This window comes from Sus scrofa, chromosome 9 (genome assembly GCF_054392235.1).
Source record: "Sus scrofa isolate SSC_HxYL_T2T_F1_AM1 chromosome 9, Sscrofa_HxYL_maternal_Yorkshire_Landrace_v2.0, whole genome shotgun sequence".
Lineage (NCBI taxonomy): Eukaryota > Metazoa > Chordata > Mammalia > Artiodactyla > Suidae > Sus > Sus scrofa.
The window spans coordinates 77,830,500-77,849,788 of record NC_139391.1 but is presented as its reverse complement, the minus strand read 5'-3'; the positions used below and the strand labels follow the sequence as shown (position 1 = coordinate 77,849,788).

Below are 19,289 nucleotides of genomic sequence, written 5' to 3'. Positions count from 1 at the left end.
AAGATCTGAACAGACAATTCTCCAAAGACATACAGATGGCCAAAAAAAAACATATTAAAAGATGTTCAACATCACTAATTACTAGAGAAATGCAAATCAAAACTACTATAAAGCACCACCTTACACTGGCCAGAATGGCTATCATCAAAAAGTCTACAAACAATAAATGGTGGCGAGGGTATGGAGGAAAGGGAATGCTATTACTCTGTTGGTGGGAATGTAAATTGGTACAACCACTGTGGAAAACAGTATGGAGATTCCTCAGAAAACTAAAAATAGAATTATCATTTGGGAGTTCCCGTCGTGGCGCAGTGGTTAACGAATCCGACTAGGAACCATGAGGTTGTGGGTTCAATCCCTGTCCTTGCTCAGTGGGTTAACAATCCAGTGTTGCCATGAGCTATGGTGTAGGTTGCAGACGTGGCTCAGATCCCGCGTTGCTGTGGCTCTGGCGTAGGCCGGTGGCTACAGCTCCGATTCGACCTCTAGCCTGGGAACCTCCATATGCCGCTGAAGCGGCCCAAGAAATAGCAAAAAAAAAAAAAGAAAAAAAAAAAAGAATTATCATTTGATCCAGCATTCCCACTCCTGGGCATCTATCAAGAGAAAATGATGACTTGAAATGATACATGTACCCCAATGTTCATTGTGGGACTATTTACAATAGCCAAGACATGGAAGCAATCTAAATGTCCATCAACAGAGGAATGGATAAAGGAGATGTGGTACATATACATAATGGAATATTACTCAGCCATTAAAAGGAAAGAAATAATGGCATTTGCAGCAACATGGATGGACCTAGAAATTATTATGCTAAGTGAAGTTAGACAGTGAGACACCAATGTCGTATGCTATCTTTTACACGGGGAATCTAAAAAAAAAAAAAAAAGACACAATGAACTTCTTTGCATAACAGATACTGACTCACAGACTTCAAAAAACTTATGCTTTCCAAAGGAGACAGGTTGAGGAGTGGGGGGATACACTGGGGATTTGGGATGTAAATGCTATAGAAACTGGGTTGTAATGATCGTTATACAACTATAAATGTAATAAAATTCATTGAGTTAAAAAAAAAGATGTATAATAAAAAATTCACTTAGAAATTAAAAAAAGAAAAAGCAACTTTTAAAGATGGTAAAATCAAAAAAATTAACAACTCAAAAACTAAAGATATAAGCATACTGTTTAGAGATATAACAATAAGCACTAGAAGAATTAAAAACAAAAAGTGGTTACATGTGGGGAAGGGACCTGGGGGGTGGGAGATGTGACAAGAAATTCTTCTTCCTAGTTTTTTGGGTTTTTTAAACAATTTCTGTAGTATTTTATTTTTACTATGAGCACTTATTTGAACATCTTTTTAAATATTTTTAAATAATAAAAATATGATTTCAAAGGAAAAAGGAATTGTTCCAAAGAGCATGAGCCAGGGACCACAAAGATCAAATGTGAATGGACTTTCTTGGGAAAACCATTGCAAAATGTCACTCTTGTGGAAACAATAGATGCACAATGAGATGCCCCTTTTAAGTCACTTTGCCCTCTTTTAAAAACTCCCCTCTCCCCTTCTCTCCCCAAGCTCTTTAAGTCTCTCCTAACATCTTCCTATAAAACTGTCAACACTCTATACCCCTCAACTTTCTTCACTGGCTTCAAAATAAAAAGCAGACCCCCCAAAAAATAAAAACAATAAAATAAAACAAATGGATAATGAATAAGCAGTTCACAAATAAAAAGAAATATCTTCCTAAACATCATAAAAGATGCTTAAGAAGTTCCCTGGTGGCCTGTGGGTTAAGGATCCAGACTTGGCACTGCTGTGGTTTAGGGTTGATCCTTGACCCGGGAACCTCTGCACACTATGGGTGTGGCCAGAAAAAAATCAAACAAACAAAAGATGCTTAAACTCACTCATAATTAAATACATTTTGAACAAAGATGCCATCTTTAACTCATCTGACTGGCAAGCATCTGAATTTGGATTATACACAGTGTTGTTAAAGAGACTGGGAAAAGAGATCTTCTCATATACTGTTGGGCAAACTAACAGAACCTGTTCAGTAAGTTCTTTAGTAACTTCCTAGATAAACTGAGAATGTCCAGACTAATATCCATGAGGACGCAGGTTCGATCCATGGCCTTGATCAGTGGGTTAAGGATCTGGCATTGTCTCGAGCTGTGGTCTAAGTTTCAGACACAGCTCAGATCCCATATTGCTGTGGCTGTGGTGTAGACCGGCAGCTGCAGCTCTGATTTGACCCCTAGCCTAGGAACTGCCATATAATACAGGTGCAGCCCTAAAAAGAACAAAACAAAAACAACAAAAAAGTGAAAACATATATATTCTTTGATCCAGCGTGAGAAAACACTGGTAGGAATTTGTTCTACAGCTGTAATTGAATATGAAAAAATGTATTTTTTCAAGCTATCTGCTCTGGCATTCTTTGTAACAACAGACTTGAAATAACCGAAACGTTAAAAAATAAAGGACTTATAAAACAAATTGTGCTACATCTCCACAATAAAGTTATATAAAATAATGAGATCTATACACACTAATATATATAAAATCTTAAGATATTTTATTTATTTATTTATTTATTTTTACAAATTAAAAGTCTGAAGCAACCTTGTGTCAGTCAAGTCTATCATCACCTTTTTTCCAACAGCATTTGCTCACTTCATGTCTCTATCACATTTTGGTTAATTCTCCAAATATTTTGAACTTTTTCATTATTAGTATATTTGTTACAGTAATCTGTGATCAGTGATCTTTGATGTTACTACTATGACTTACTGAAAGCTCAGACAATGGTTAGCATTTTTAGCAATATTTTTTTTCAAAGCCATAAACATGGCATATAAAGTTCCCTGGCTAGTGGTTGAATCCAAGCTACAGCTGCTGGCCTGTGCCACAGCCACAGCAACGCGGGATCTGAACCACATCTGTTACCTACACAGCAGCTCATGGCAACACCAGATCCTCAACGCACTGAGTGAGGCCGGGGATCGAACCCACATCGTCATGGATACTAGTGCGATTCCACTGAGCTACAATGGGAACTCGGCAGTAAAGCATTTTTAATTAAGATATGTACATTTTTTTAAACTGCTATTCCACACTTAATAGACTACAATATAGTGTAAACATAACATTTATATGCACTGGGAAACCAATAAACATGTGTGAGACTCACTTTATTTCACTATTCACATAGTTACCTCTGAGGTATTCCTATTAAGTGTAACCCAAGTTTTGAAATACACAGAAAAAAGAAAAAACAAAGGAGACAAGATTCATACATTAAATATGCTGGTAGAAGTATATGAGTATTTCCAAAAGAAACAGGACAAAGTGAGTAGTACACTCATCCCTCAATATCTGTGCCCGCCCGCCCCCGCCCCTGTCCCCCTAAGAATACCAAAATTCGTGGATGCTTAAGTCCTTTACATAAAATGATGTAGTATTCGTATATAACCTACCCACAAGTGTATACTTTAAATCATCTCTAGATTTACTTATAATACCTAAATACAATGTAAATGCTATGTAAATGACTGCCAGATACATGGCAAATTCCACTTTTGCTTTACAGAAGTTTCTGGATTTTTTTCCCCCAAATACTTTCTATCTGAGGTTGGTTCAATCTACAAATTCAAGGATACAAAGGGGGGCTGTCATTTTCTCTGAGGAAGGAAAATCAGAGGTCAGGGACTTTATACCTCAGGGTATTTTAATTCTTAACCATTTTTATGCATTACTTTTTCAACCTGAAATACTCCATAATAAAATAAAAATATTAATGCCCCACCTAAAAGAATGTACCAGTGAAAGAGATTTCTTCTCTGTTTCTGTATTTCCATCACACACACTGCAATTCAGCCACACTATGACTAAATATTCTGGTTTAATGTTAAATCCTGATGTGTGTGCAGGTATGTATTTTTTCCAATTGCTAAAGTAATAATTTTCTTGTAAGGTCTGTGGTTTTTACAAGCATGGATTTTGGCAGCCTATCTTCTGCCCCTCAGACCTGTCACACCCACTCAGTGAGAGCTGCCTCTGGTAGAGAGAACCTTGGATACCTAGGCTACTTCAATGATGAGACACATTCCCAAAAGTTTCTCTGCCTCTGTCTGCAAGCAATTGTCAAGCTGACAGCCTTTTCTCTTTTCACAAGCAAGCATTCTGCTTAGTCCTCGGCACTCATAAAAGACTCCCTGAGTCTCTCTCACAGATTTAGGTATCACCTGGGGCTGGAAAGCCCCATCAACACTCTTATTTAATCTCTCCTAATTATCTGCCAAATAAATACCACTTTAAAAAGACAATTTGAATATGCCATTAATGTTCGAAACACGTTTCCCAAATACTGAATAATTAGTTCCTTCATCTTCCCAGACACCAAAAATTAATTGTACTTCTGGCTTTACAAGAAGAGACATTATCTTTGCCAGTTTATAATCTTCAAGCATCTCTCTGCAATAACAACAGGGGTTGGAATAGTGCCTGTACTAGTCGGGGACCCCTGAGTAAGTGGTTCCCTTAAAGTTTCTATTTTATGAATATGGACAAAATGAAGATAAAGACATCCTGGGGAAAAAGAAAGTGATAGGCGTAAAAGTCTACTAGGGAAAATAATGGCAGCACCTAAACCTAGCCCTAAATGGAAAGACATGAAAGTGAAATGAGCATTGTCTCCTAATTGTAACTCTAGTAAAAGATCTACTGGAGAAGATGGAAATTACAATGATCAGAGTCTCTACCCTGAGTTAGGTTTCATTCAGGACTGCTCTGGCTTTATAGGGCTGATATACCAAAGGCTCCCAAGAATGTAGTTTTTCTGTTTCTATAAATCCACTGTTAGAAAACAATCCTTATTTAAGAATTTGTTACTGTCTTCTAAACTCGGCACCAGCAGCACATTTCTACCATCAACATATTCCTTTCTCAGATAGTCAGAATAGCAGACTGCATTGTTTCCTCACTTCCTTATGCCTACCAAGAAGTGAAGATTTGTATTTGTCTCCATTTAACTGAATAAAACATGATTTCTTCCTCTCAGTTTTGGTGTGGATTTATATTTGATTTAAGTGAACATGTGTCTTTTGGAGTAAAGAGCAACATGGTGAACTCTAGTCCTTTTGGAACTAGGTGAGGTAAAAAATATGTATACAACCATTTAAACGTGGTTGATTGCACTATTTTTCCCAATAATCTGTCCTTCCCTGTCTCCACTCCCTGTTAGAAGATTACAAATGCTTGTCCCCTTGCTCTGGACTGGTGATGCCTTCCTGTGACGGAAGTACACCTCTCTCTCCCATGGTCAAGCCTGACTTGCTATGACCAGTAACATAGCAGAGGAAGCAGGGTGCCACATCAGAGTGGCAGCTCTAAGTCATAACATGGTTTGGCTCTTGCTTTTCTCTCTGCCTCCCAGATTGGTGCTCTTTTGCAGCCTGTATCTCAGAACGAAGACACCCATCAGGCAGAACTGAGATGATCAGGAGTCAACAAGCATCACGATAAACCTTTGGGGTGAAAACCACTAATGTGTTCAGGGTCCTTTGTTATTTCAACATAACCAAGCAAAAGCTGACTTCACTCAACTGCATCTCAAGCACTGTCCAGACACCAAAAACTACAGTGAGTCCAGAAGGCTGAAAAAGGTGACAGACTTTGGAATATCCTTCTGTGAGAACCATATAAGGGAAGTGAGCACACTGTCCCTGAAGAATGGACTGGGAAGGGTGGTATAAGGAAAGGCAAGGCAGTATAACTACCACCACATATCTGAAAAGTGACCACATGGAAAAATACAGACTTTTTGCTTTTAAAAGGGCACAACTTAGTCCAAAAGGTGACATAACAGAGATATACAGATTTTGGTTGACCATGAGGAAGAGATTTCTACCAATTAAATCAGTGTAATAGCAGAATGAGTAGTCTTACAAAATAATATGCTTCCAGCAATTGTGAGACATGAAACAAAGGCTAGATGGCCATCATATATTAGACGTATTATAGAAAGAAATCCTCATTTTACAGGAAATTATACCAGATGACCTCTTCGGAACCATTCTGATTCGGGAAATTCTAGAGAGTAACTAATGATGCTAGTTCACTTAGCTTTCTTGGATAAAAAAGAAAAGCTAATTCCTTGGCAATAGTCAGTCATACAAAAGCTTTTCAGAACCTGTCATTTTCATTTTTCTGTGTGTCATAAAAATATATACTTTTTTTCTTATCTGTTCATTATTACTTTTCAATAGTATTTTCCCTAAAGGAAGTGGGACTTAAAAACATTGTGTCCTCTTTATCCTATTCATTAATGAAATTTAGAAATTATCTTCATGAACACAGACCACTTTATCAGAGCTAAGAATAATTAAACTAGGCAACAGGAAATTATCATCTCCATAGCAGAATACAGAGATTTTTATTGAAAACCACTAAGATTCCTGACTCGTACTGATGATTTAATTAATGTGAGAAGACATCTCTATAACTTATTTGTCAAATCAACAAACCTATGTGTGAGACACAAAGGTTGAGACAGCATATAAAATGTTGCAAAACTGACATTAAAAAATCCTTATCATCCTCAAACCTAAATATTGCGTATGGCATTTTTTCATGTTGCCTGCCTTCTACAAAATCATCAATAAAGGTCTTATCTGTAATAAGAACAACACTTCCTATGGTGTGAACATTTACCTTGTAGAACTCCTGTGCCTAAAAATGCCAAAGAATCACTATTCATTCCGCCCATCTGACAGGAAGATTATGAAGATCAATGAAACAATTAAGTACAAAATTTTGTGTAAATATAAAACTGGTACTATCATCAACTTACATGTACCTCTAACTCAGAGAATTTTCCCACTACATTTCTATTAATTGGAATATTTTAGAAAAAAGTAGAAGTCACAAAAACTAAATTTAGTTAGGTAGTTAACTAAAAAGGAAAAACTAACATTAATATTAGTATTATACTATTTGGAACAATTAAGAAGAGAAAGCATTGACACATGACAATCTTAAATCCTTCACTGCAGTGGGTACTGGAGTGCACAGTGAAAACCCAAAGTAAAAATCATTTGATAACAAAAGTAAACTAACCACTATAATAGTTTTTTGTTTGTTTGTTTTTGTTTGTTTGTTTTTTAAGGTGTAGCTACTTACCAACAAGTCTTATTACATTCAATGTTGTATTTGTTAAGATGGGTGCATTCACTTTATTTAGACTGTAATCTGATTTCTTCCTGCTTTTTAGGGTCTCTCGAGAAACACTTAACATGAGAAAAGAGAACAGATTTGCAATTAGAGTTGTCAAGTAGTAAACAAATAAGTTATTCATCTTAGGATCTAAACTTCACCCACTAATTAGTTACTGAAAATCTTACCATATATCAGGTGGGGATAGAGAGATTATCTTCCTGTTCTTACAGAATTTGCAGTCCAGAGGGGAAGAGAAATTAGTAAATAGAGAAATAAAGTACTATAATATATTTCTTTGATTCTTAGACATTAATTGTCAACCATTAAAAGAAGCAATGGACTGGGAATTTGGGGTTACCAGATGCAAACTATTACATTTAGAATTGATAGATAGCAAGGTCCTACTGCAGAGCACAGGGAACTATATCCAATCTTCTGGGATAGAGTCTGATGGAAAATAATATTAAAAAAAAAGAATGTATATACGTGTATGACTGAGTCACAGTGCTACTAGAAAACCATTAGAGCTCATCAATGAATTAGGTAAAGTTGCAGGATACAAAATTAATATACAGAAATCCATTGTACTTCTATATACAAACAATGAAAGATCAGAAAAAGAAATTAAGGAAACAATACCATTTACCATCATATCAAAAAGAATAAAATAAAATAACTAGTAATAAACCTACCTAAGGAGGCAAAAGACCAGTACTCTGAACACTGTAAGATGCTACTGAAAGAAACCAAAGATGACACAAACAGATGGAAAGATATACCATGCTATTGGATTGGAACAATCAATATTGTCAAAATGACTCTACTACCCAAGGCAATCTACAGAGTCAATGAAATTCCTATCAATTACCAATGGAATTTTTCACAGAAACAAGAACAAAAAATTTTGTAATTTGTATGGAAACACAAAAGATCCCAAACAGGTAAAGCAATCCTGAGAAAGAAAAATGGAGCTGGGGGAATCAGGCTCCTTGGCTTAAATTTATATTACAGAGCTACAGTCATCAAAACCATATGGTATGGGCACAAAAACAGAAATATAGATTGATGAAACAGGATAGAAAGCCCGGAAATAAACCCATGTACCTATGGTCAATTAATAAATACATGACAAAGAAGGCAAGAACATACAATGGAGAAGAGAAAGTCTCGTCAATGAGCGTTGCTGCATAAACTGGACAGCTACATGTGAAGAATAAAATTAGAACATTCTCTAACACCATACACAAAAATAAACTCAAAATGGATTAAAGACCTAAATATAAGACCAGATACTCTAAAACTATTAAAGGAAAACATAGGCAGAACACTCTCTGACATAAAATGCAGTAATATTTTCTCAGATCCACCTTCTAGAGTAACGAAAATAAAACAAAAATAAATAAATCAGACCTAATTAAACTTAGGAAGGAAACCATAAACAAAATGAAAAGACAAACCACAGAATCTGAAGATCAAAACAGATATTTCTCCCAAGAAGACATACAGATGACTAAAAAACAAAACAAAAACAAACAACAAAACAAAAAACAACCTGAAAAGATGCTCAACATCACCAAATATTAGAGAAATGCAAGTCAAAACTACTATAAGGTACTGCCTTATACCAGCCAGAATGGCCATCATCAAAAAGGCTACAAACAATAAATGCTAGAGAGGGTGCGGAGAAAAAGGAGCCTTCTTAAACTGGTGGCGGGAATGTAAATTGGCAAACAGTAGAACTACCTATGATCCAGCAATCCCACTCATTGGCATCTATCCAGAGAAAACCATAATTTGAAAAGTTACATACACCCCAATGTTGATAGTAGCACTATTTATAATAGCCCAAACATGGAAGCAACCTAAATGTCCACTGACAGAGGAATGGATAAGGAAGATGTGATACATACATACAATGGAACATTACTCAGTCAGAGAAAAGAAATAAATAATGCCATCTGCATTATTTGCCACATGGGTGGTCCTAGAGATTCTCATACTAAATAAAGTTAGACAATGAAAGGCAAATGATATCACTTATATGTGGAATATAACAAAAAGATACAAATGAACTTATCTGCAGAACAGAAGCAGACTAATTTATGATTACCAAAAGGGACAGGTTAGGGGGGTGGGGATGGATCGGGGGTTTGGGACTGGCATATGCACACTGAGGTATATGGAATGACTGGGCCAATGGGGACCTGCTTGTATAGCACAGGGAACTCTACCCAATATCCTGTGATTATCTACATGTGAAAAGAATCTGAAAAAGAAGAAAAAAAAGGGGGGGGGGAGTTGATTCAATAATGCGGCTTAGAGATTTTTGCATGAACTTAGGATGGAAGCTGTGAAATATAAGAAATTTTGATAAACTCAAGGGACACTTAGAAGTTGGAATTGATAGTAACTGTCAACTGGATGGCTGCAATTGGTAGTTTACATTGTGTAGACTTCTTAGGGGTTAAGACAGGTTAAGAGCTTGCATAATCCTACCAAGAATGCAAGCACATACACATATAATGGCAGATGCTTGTTCATTTCAATTTAATTAGAGCTTTCCTTTTAGCCAAAACACATCAAAAACATCTAATGAAGTCCAACAAAACAGTTCTACTCAATTCATAATGGATCATAGATGTCGATAATTAAATATGTATTTGTGTAAACCAATGGAAACTAATTTTCCCAATTAAAATATCCCAGTGACATGAGTTGTTCACTTTTGAGAAGAGAGACTCTATCAATCAGGGTTTCAAATCCATCAAGTACTAACTAGGTACTGTTGGAGTAAAGGGTAGGGAAGAGTACACTTAAATCAGGTGTATCTGTTGTCACTCAGTATCTGATACTCAGTCATGAAGTTACATCACTCACAAATCAGAATCAGGCCCAATTTAACTGAAAGAAGATGACAAAAATTCTTATATAATTACCATGGTTTTTAAAGAAGACAGTTTATCATAAAACAAAACTCAAGTACAAAGAAGAAGGCTCAAATAGTAAACAGCAATGACATTGGGAAGATTTTTCTGTATTTCCTAGTCAGAGGCGGGAACTCCACATACAAAACAAATGATTATTTTCCTCCTTGAGGAAAAGGAAATCAATGCGAAACATAAATTGATCTTTGTGAAGCATAAACTGCCTCCAAAGGCAGCACTGATTCTATAAATTGAAAGATTGTTTTTCTACAAAACCCACTAATCTGTAAACTAAAAGCTCTTTGATTATGCCCTATATCAAAAAAAAACCCTACCTTTTTAGCCTTTCAGGAATCATTTTTAAAATATATTAACTTCTGTCATATGACATTATAATCAAAAGAAAACTTTAATTTTTGATGTGTGTTTTTTCTTAATCTTTCAAGGAAATCCTATACGTTATGCATGCAACATAAAATGTGAAATACCATACAATCTAAGAACAATTACCTTTTCACAGGAGCATCGCCTGTCTGCTCATCAACATAATCTCGTTTTAGTTCCTCAGGAACATCACTGTCGCTGTCATACTCCTGATAGGCACTTTTTTCTTGTTCATCAGACTCATACTGAAAAGAACACAGAATATTCAAAACGTGTAGAAAGAGACAATCTTTATTGGAGTCTTTCAACACAATGAAAGTATTCAATTTTATATGAAGTAGCTTACAGAACAAAGTTCCTAATAATTTAGCTTTAATTTTGCCATTAAGAATTTTATTAACCTTCCATTTTCTTCATCATCCTACCTTCAGCAGCTCAAAAAAAAAAAAAAAATACAAACATTATACCTTCAAAAGCTTATAAATGCCCAAAGAAAAAAAATGTCCACCTAAAGAAAACAAATGGAAACAAATACATACCCTGCAAGACTTCGGAGAAGAGTATACATTTGATTAAAAAAAAAAAAAAGAAACCTCTTTTCCTTCAAAGTGGTTTCATCATACTTATCTCCACTTTGCTAATTCATTGTAAAAGCTTAAGGATACAATTCTGGCACTGTGGAAGTATTAATTTAGCTTAATAAACACATACGACATACATGCTAATGTTTTGATTCATTATGATAAGATTTAATTCCAAGGGCAGTTTGGAAAATTAGGCTTAGCACCTAGGGACTACTGAGAGCAAGGACAAAAATGGTAGATTTGCTCTTGAGAGGACATGTGCTTTCCTAACATTTTCATCATCTTTATGGCACTGTGGCCCAGTGCCAACAGGGGAGAGGACAGTGGAGTCCACAGACAGCAAAGGAAGCAGTGGCAGTATCACCATCCTCACTGCTGGTTAATATTACAACTTAATATGATTAAATGATGGCTAACATCTACTGAGTTTCACTCAAGTACTGGGCTAAAATGCTTTCATAAACTGTTTTATTTCTACGTATCAGTTGAGGAGACCAGTATGATGACAACAGGGGATGAAGTTAGTCCCCCTAATTCAACAACTATTTTTTGAGAGTTTAAAGCATTATGACAGGCCATTTTAAGATACGGACCCTGACTCTCAAGGACTTACACTACACTGGGAAAGATTAGGTCACAAGTTAAAAACTACAAAGGAGCATTAGAGGCATTCTTCCCCATGTGTATACAAAGTGATCTTGGAGAAAGGTCTACACAAGCTAGGGTCTCTTGGTTATAACCGAGATTCACAGTTCCACAGTGTGACAGATCCTCATCTTCTCAGGATTCTGTATTTGCAAATTTCCCCACACGATAACATCAAGGCTTCACTTTTGTGGTCATTCATGCATATGTCCTATGTGTGGAGTGGCAAAAATATCTGAGTCACCCTACATGCATGTTCCCAGCTGAACGCAAATAGGGTGGTACTCCACCTTCTTGTTTCAGCTCTCCTGCTATAAACAAGTGCCCTTTTCACAGTCTATTGAGTGCCACAGTCTTAACATTTTGTGCTTTTTGCTAGTGATTTCACTGTTTAGAATGACCCCCATGCACAGTATTAAAGTGCCGTCTAGTGTTCTTAAGAAGACTGTAAAGTGCCATAAAGCAAAAATACATACATTAGATAAGCCTCATTCAAGCAAGAGATTATAGTGCTGTTGCCCCTGAGGTCAAGGTTAATGAGTCAACGCTATATATTAAATTAGGTGACTTTAAGGAAAAACATACATAAAACAGGTTGTGTTTTGACCAGTTGGTAAAAATGCTATGACCAGAGGCTCACAGGTATCTAATCCTGTACTTTGGTTCTATATTTGCTAATGCAGTGTTTGTACTTACTTTATAGAACACTGCTGCCACAAATAATGAAAATCAAATTCTATGAGATTTAAATTAACAAATAACGAGTGCAGAGGGATATATTATTTCAAAAATGTTGGAATGTCTCAATTCTTCTGTTTAGTCTACAGATGCAATGTCACAAAGAATCACTAAATTATAATTTTAAACATGGTTTACAATGAAATAATTTCTACTTCATGATAAAACACAATGGTATACTTTCGTGACAATATTTTTTAAATTATACTTCGCTAAAACCAAAACACACTGAAAATATGGAGACAAATTCAACAGATTTTTATCAAACATAAACAGTTTTCCCTTCAGCTTCGCTGTTCAGGTTTGATAAAAATCATACCTAGTCTCTCCGGAAATTATGAAGATCAGAAGGATACATCCAAATTAAATATTGTGAAAATACCCTGTAGCTAACAGTGAAGTAAACATTCCCTCATTGTAAATATGGGGAAACCGAGGGTCACAAAGTCACAGTAATTTGCCAAAGGCCATACAGCTAATCAATAATAAAGGTCATAGTCATTCATCTGCCTCCAAACCCTTTGCATTAATGCTACTCTAGTTTATATTGTTTTCTGAGCTGCTCAAAGTGTTGTTAAAACACTATACTTCTAAATCCTCAAACTATCCCTGCCAAATAACTAAATAAGACATTACTCTCTCTCAGCTAAGGGGACATAAAACAAAATAACTCACTTAGTTGCCCAAAGTAGAATTGAGAAGAAGATGTAGATGATCTGTTCCCTCATACATTTGTCTAGCCAACAAATCATATGACTACACAGTGAAGAAACTATAGTCCTACTTGATTAGTAATCTGGTAAGGACATAAAGTAATCTAATAACAACATAAAGTAAATATAAAAGCAAAACATCATTCGAAAGGACAATGTCAACAAAATGTACTGGAAAACCATTACCTATACAAGTGGTATCACAGATACCTAGTACACAGGTACGAAGGTGAGTGGCAAAGGCATGAATAAATCTAGCTAACTACCTTGCTTCTTGGGTAGAGCACTCCCAATAAGAAAATGTTACTTATGTGCGACAGTGTGTTTTAGAAACACCACATACCCCATTAGAAGCCAGGACATCTTCTGTTTCTTCATCTTTGTGGTTGGCCTGAATTTCAAATGGATTCCCACCACTACAGTACTGCTCAAACAAGGTCACTGTTTTTGAGGAGGTTGAGGATGGCTGCTTACTAGGTGAAACTGATGGGGAACGTGACTGTTCCATGAATTTAAATTCCTAGACATTAAAAAAAAAAAAAAAGAGCCAGATCTCTTAGCAACAACAATAAATTCAAGTACATAAACATACTCCATCAATGCAAATGTAGAGTTAGTGAAGAAAACAATCCTGATTCTTCAGGTTATCCACTTTTAAATCTTGCAAGTTTTCAGAAAAGTATAAACTTGGACATACATGTCCAAAAGTTTTCCTGAAGACAACTAAGTTGCTGATTTCATTTAAAACAGTGTTATCTGCATCAAGCTACTTTTAGTTCATTTCATGTTAACTGCCCAGAAAACTTTTTTAAATAACTTCAGTTTGAATGATAATTTTAAAGATTTTTTTACAAGGAGCAAAAGTCCAAGAAAGGTACAGTTCTAATCAGTAAGGTCTCATTTATAAAAACTAAGTGTTGTTAGGTCAAACAGCTTGCACCATTTAAGATACTCTATATGTCAAAAGCTAAGCATGAAAGATATACCTTTCTTTGTTATACTAATATCTATAAACTTTCATTTATTTCTCTTTATACACCAAGAATCAGACAACACAAACACATGCTGAGGTCAGATGATACATCTTCTAGTCTTAGCTTGACATTAATCTATTATACTCCATTAATTTTCTATATAATACTGGGAATGTCACCTGGATTCTTTCTCTGTGCCTCTATTTCCTCATCTGTAAAATGAGAGGGCCAATCTAGAGGAGAGAATGCTAAAGCTAAAGAGTTGTAATACCCGGTGCAAATCATGCATTTCTCAAATGAGAAAACTGAGGCAGTCCAGAGGGATTCAGTGCCAAGTTCAAGGTACACCTTGTAAAAGAGGCTTATTATTAATCAACTTTAAGGAAGGACAGAAAAGCATTATTACTTAATTTATTTTATAAATGCTTTCACATAGCTGGTTTGTTTTTACAGGTGACTAAATAAAAGACTAATTTATTTGTTCTTAAGAAACTTACATGAAGTTGCAAGATGCTGAAATTTGACTTAACAGGACAAAGTTCCCAGGTCTCATTCTCTAGAAACATTCTCAGTTCATCAAGCCGTGTTCTTCAAAAAAGAAAACGAATACTCCAAAAAGTAAGAAAAAAAGTACACTGCACACCAGAATTAAGAAAATATAACACAATTATAGAATCATCATCACAGTCATAATTGACTTTGAAAACCCATTCAGAACAACACAGTAAACACATTTACTTTCACATACTTGTTAATATCTGATCGTCTGCAAGAGAAAAACCTTTAAGTATTTACTGAACTCAGAATATTTTTACTATACTGCAAAAATAATGCATAGGAAATAACATTTTAATGAAGGGACTAAACTAAAAACTCCTTACCAACTCATGTACATAAGCTATCCTTAGCTAACCATGCATCAGTGCAAAAAAAACAAGAAATAATTTATAGGGTTTATGAAACCATAAATACTAATAATGTTTTATGCTAAAGCATAGATCCTCATCATTATTACTAAGCCACAATATCAAGATGATTACCACTCTCCAAATATATTTTAGCAAAGTACCTCCCTCCACACAGTATTTATGAATTAAATTAGCAAGTATGGCACTCATGTACCCAACATTGCACTAGTCATATGTCACACTCATCTCTTCTTTCTTTTATGCTATTTCTGGTACTGTCTCTCCTGACTAATGAGTACATTGTATGTGCAATTCCAGAAAAACAAATACTTCCTTTCCATTAACCCAGGAAACAAAAGGCCAGTTCCTGCCCTGTTCGTCTTCTTCCAACAACCTCACTGCTGTTACTAAAATCTTGCTAAAGACAAGGTCCAGATTTTTTTTTTTAATGCACAGGTTCTAAAATAGAGAGAGAATAAACGAAAAATTCTGTGAAAAGGAGAAACTGCTCTAAGTATTAGAGTTAACAGACAAGGACTTTAAGATAAGTAATATAAAATAAGCTAAGAAAAACAGAAAAAGATGCACAAAATGAATAGAAAGGAAAATTTCAAAGAATTGAAATATAAAAAACAAAAAAGAATCAAACATTCTATAACTGAAAATCAAACATTCTATAACTGAAAATCAAACATTCTATAACTGAAAACAATACCTCAAATTAAAAACTGGATAAGCAAAACAGCAGAAAATAAGATTAATGAACTCAAAGACAGTTCAATAGAAAATATCTGAACTGAAGCACAAATGGAAAAAAACAGAAGGAACAGAAAAGATCATAAGAGATATGTGAGACAGAGTCAAAACATCTAGTGTGTATGCAACTGGGTGGAGAGGATAAAGAGAATGAGCAAAAGCAGTATTTGAAGAGGTAATGACTGAGAATTTGACAAAAGTGATTGTGCCCATACCTATCACCATATGTGAAATTTAACTAAAATGGATCATAGATCTAATGTAAGAACTAAAACTATAAAAAGTTTACAACTCCTACAATTCAACAATAAAAGGCAAATAGCACAATTTTTAAAATGGGCAAAGGCTCTGAACAGACATTTTTGCAAAGAAGATATATAAATGATCAAAAAGTTTGTAAAAAGATGCTAAATATCAGCACACATTAGGGAAATACAAATCCAAACCACAGCTAGTACCACTTTACAAATACCAAGATAGATATAATCAAAGAGACAGACAAGTCTCTAGACAAGTGTTAGCAAGGATTTGGAGAAATTAGAACCCTCATATAGTGCTGGTAGAAGTGTAAAATGGTGCAGCCACTTAGGAAAACTGTTTGGTAGTTCCTCAAAATGTTAAACCTAGAGATATCATATGACTCAGGAATTTTACCCTTCATTGGTTTCCTGTGGCTGCTATAACAAATTATCAAAAACTGAGTGACTGAAAACAAAATTTTATTATCTCACAGTTTTTGGAGGCCAGAAGTCTGAAATCAGAGGGTTGAAACCAAGGTGTTGTCAGGGCTACACTCTCTCTGGAAGCTCTACAGGAAAATCTGCTCCTTGCTTCTTCCAGCTTGTGGTGGTTGATGCTATTCCTTGGTTAGTGCCCACAGCACTCCAATCTCTGCCTGTCTTCACACAACTTTCTCTTGTATGTAAGTATGTCTTTTTCTTTATGTCTATGTCAAGTCCCCCTCTGTGTCTTTAAATGTGATGGCATTTAGGGCCTATCCAGATAATCCAAGATAATCTCATCATAAAATCATTAATTTTGCTGTATCTACAAGACACTTTTTCCAAATAAATTAACATTTTCAGTTTCTAGGTATTAGGACCTGACTTTTTTTTTGGGGGGGGGGGTAGGAGAATGGGGAAACCATTTGTCAGCCTACCATACACTGCTAGGTACATACTCAAAAGAACTGATAATATATGTCTATGCAAATACATACACACAAATGCTCACAGCAGCATCATTCATACTAGGTAAAAAGTGAAAACAACCCATATGTCTATTAACTGAAGAATGGATAAACAAAATGTGGTACATCTATACAACAGAATTATCGTCCAGCCATAAAAAAGAAAGATGTTCTGTTACTTGCTTCAACATGGGTGAAACTTTGAAAACATTATGCTAAGTGAAAGCCAAATACAAAAGGTCATATAGTGTATGATTCCATTTATATGAAATGTTCAGAATAGGCAAAGATACAGAGACAAAAACTGGATGAGTGACTGTCAGGGGTTGTGAGAGAAGAGTGACAATTAACTGGTACAGGATTTCTTTTCAGAGTGATGAAAATATTCTGAAATTAGGTAGTGGTGGCGTTGCTGAATTATACATTTTAAAGGAGTTTTTGGCATTTGGGATAATGTATCTCAACAAAGCTATTATTAAAACAATTATTACGGTAGGCAGGATTCTAAAATGTTCTCTCTCAAGATCACCTGACCTAGTCCTCAGAACTAAATATGATGAAGACCCTCACCATGATTATGTTACCAAATAGGACAAAAGGGATTTTGCAGATATAATTAAGATTACTAATCTGCTGACTTTGAGTTAATCAAAATGGAAATTATTCAGGTGGAACTAATCTCATTCAATAACCCTCCCCGAACACTTTTTTTTTTTGGCCAGGATCACTGGCATATGGAAGTCCCCAGGCCAGCCTTTAGTTCCATCCATGTTGCCAAATAACCCTTTCTAAGGCAGAGTTTTTTCTCTTCCTGATAGCATAAAGGGAAGTCAGAGAGAGTTGCTGGCTTCTGAAATGGAAAAGATCAGGCACAAGGACTGGAGAGCAGCATCTAGAAGCTGAGAATACTCCTTGGCTGACAGGTGCAAAAAAAATAGAAACCTCAGTCCTAAAACCACAAGGAACTGACTTCTGTCAACATCCTAAATGTGCTTAGATGTAGATTCTTCCTCAAAGACTTCAGATGAAAACCCAGCCAAGATCTTGATTTTTGGCCCTGTGAAAACCTAAACTGAGAACCTAGACAAGCTGATCCAGACTTTTAACATACTGAACTGTGAGATAATAAATGGATGTTGTTTTAAGCTGCTGAAGTCATGGTAATCTATTACACAACAATATAAAACTTGGTGATAAAAGATACCAACTCACAGACTGAAGCTTGGTTATTAAGCACAGAAAGTAATATAGAAAGTGCAAGCATTATGACAAAAACACTAAACAAGAAAAGGTAAATGAGTCACAAAATTGGTTCTTGTATTATTCCAGAAGTATATTAACCTAAGGTCAACTGAAACAGAATAGGAATGCTATTGGAATGCTAAAGGTATCCACTACAACAAAACACATTTTAAAGACAAGAAAAAATGCGTTGAAAACTTAAAATAAGATGATCAATCCAAAAGAAAGCAAAAACAGAAAAAGAATGAAAAAAAACTACACTTTTAGAAATCAAACAGTAATATGATAGGTTTAAACTCAACTAGGCTAATAAAAACATTAAATGAAAATGAAAAAACAATTCAATCAAAATACAAAAAATTATCAGGTTGGATTTTCAAATAAAAAGAAAAAAGACTGTATGCTCTTTTTAAGAGGCATACTTTAAATATAGATTGAGATTAAGATTAGGTTGGAAGCAAAAGTAGAGTGAAAGTAAAAATTACAAACATCATTTCTTAAAATCATGAACTAGGGTAGAATTTTTAACAAAAATTTTTAATTTATCTATTAAAGTGATCAACATGGTATTTTTCCTGTCGCTGTTAATTGGTAAGTTAAAATTTATTGATTTTTAAAATGGTTAGCCAACCTTATTTTCCTGCAATAAACTCTGCCTATTCATGATGTATTGTTGTTTTTAGATATCACTGGATATAATTTGCTAATCTTTTGTTCAGGATTTTTACATCTGTGTTCTTATGAGATACTAACCTGTAATTTTTCTTTTTTCTAATAATGTACTTGTTATGTTTTGGTATTAGTGCTATGATGGCCACTTTAAATAAGTTGTAAAGCAGTCTCTCCTTTCCTATTCTCTGAAAGAGTTTGTGCTGATATTAACTTCCCCTTGAATGTTTAAAAAAATTTACCAGTGACAGCGGCAGACTTGAGATTTCTTTGCGGAAATGCTCTGAAGCCAAGATTCAATTTCTTTAAAGATACAGAACTAAATTTTCAAAGTT

General features: G+C 35.1%; 1 protein-coding gene across 11 annotated transcripts in view; it reads right to left on the bottom strand.

Annotated features, from left to right (window-relative positions):
* The window catches only part of VPS50 (VPS50 subunit of EARP/GARPII complex), a 140,135-nt gene that overhangs the window by 35,811 nt on the left and 85,035 nt on the right, over positions 1 to 19,289 (bottom strand). For 9 of the 11 annotated variants that reach the window (XM_021102384.2, XM_021102385.2, XM_084977014.1 and 6 more), the window contains 4 exons: positions 14,688 to 14,778; positions 13,560 to 13,736; positions 10,663 to 10,781; positions 7,193 to 7,299 (listed from right to left, as the gene is read on the bottom strand). In XM_021102384.2, coding sequence (XP_020958043.1) covers positions 7,193 to 7,299; positions 10,663 to 10,781; positions 13,560 to 13,736; positions 14,688 to 14,778 — 494 coding nt within the window. The remainder of the gene's footprint in view (positions 1 to 7,192; positions 7,300 to 10,662; positions 10,782 to 13,559; positions 13,737 to 14,687; positions 14,779 to 19,289) is intronic. The other 2 variants (XR_002347039.2, XR_014815787.1) reach the window with 1 other exon arrangement.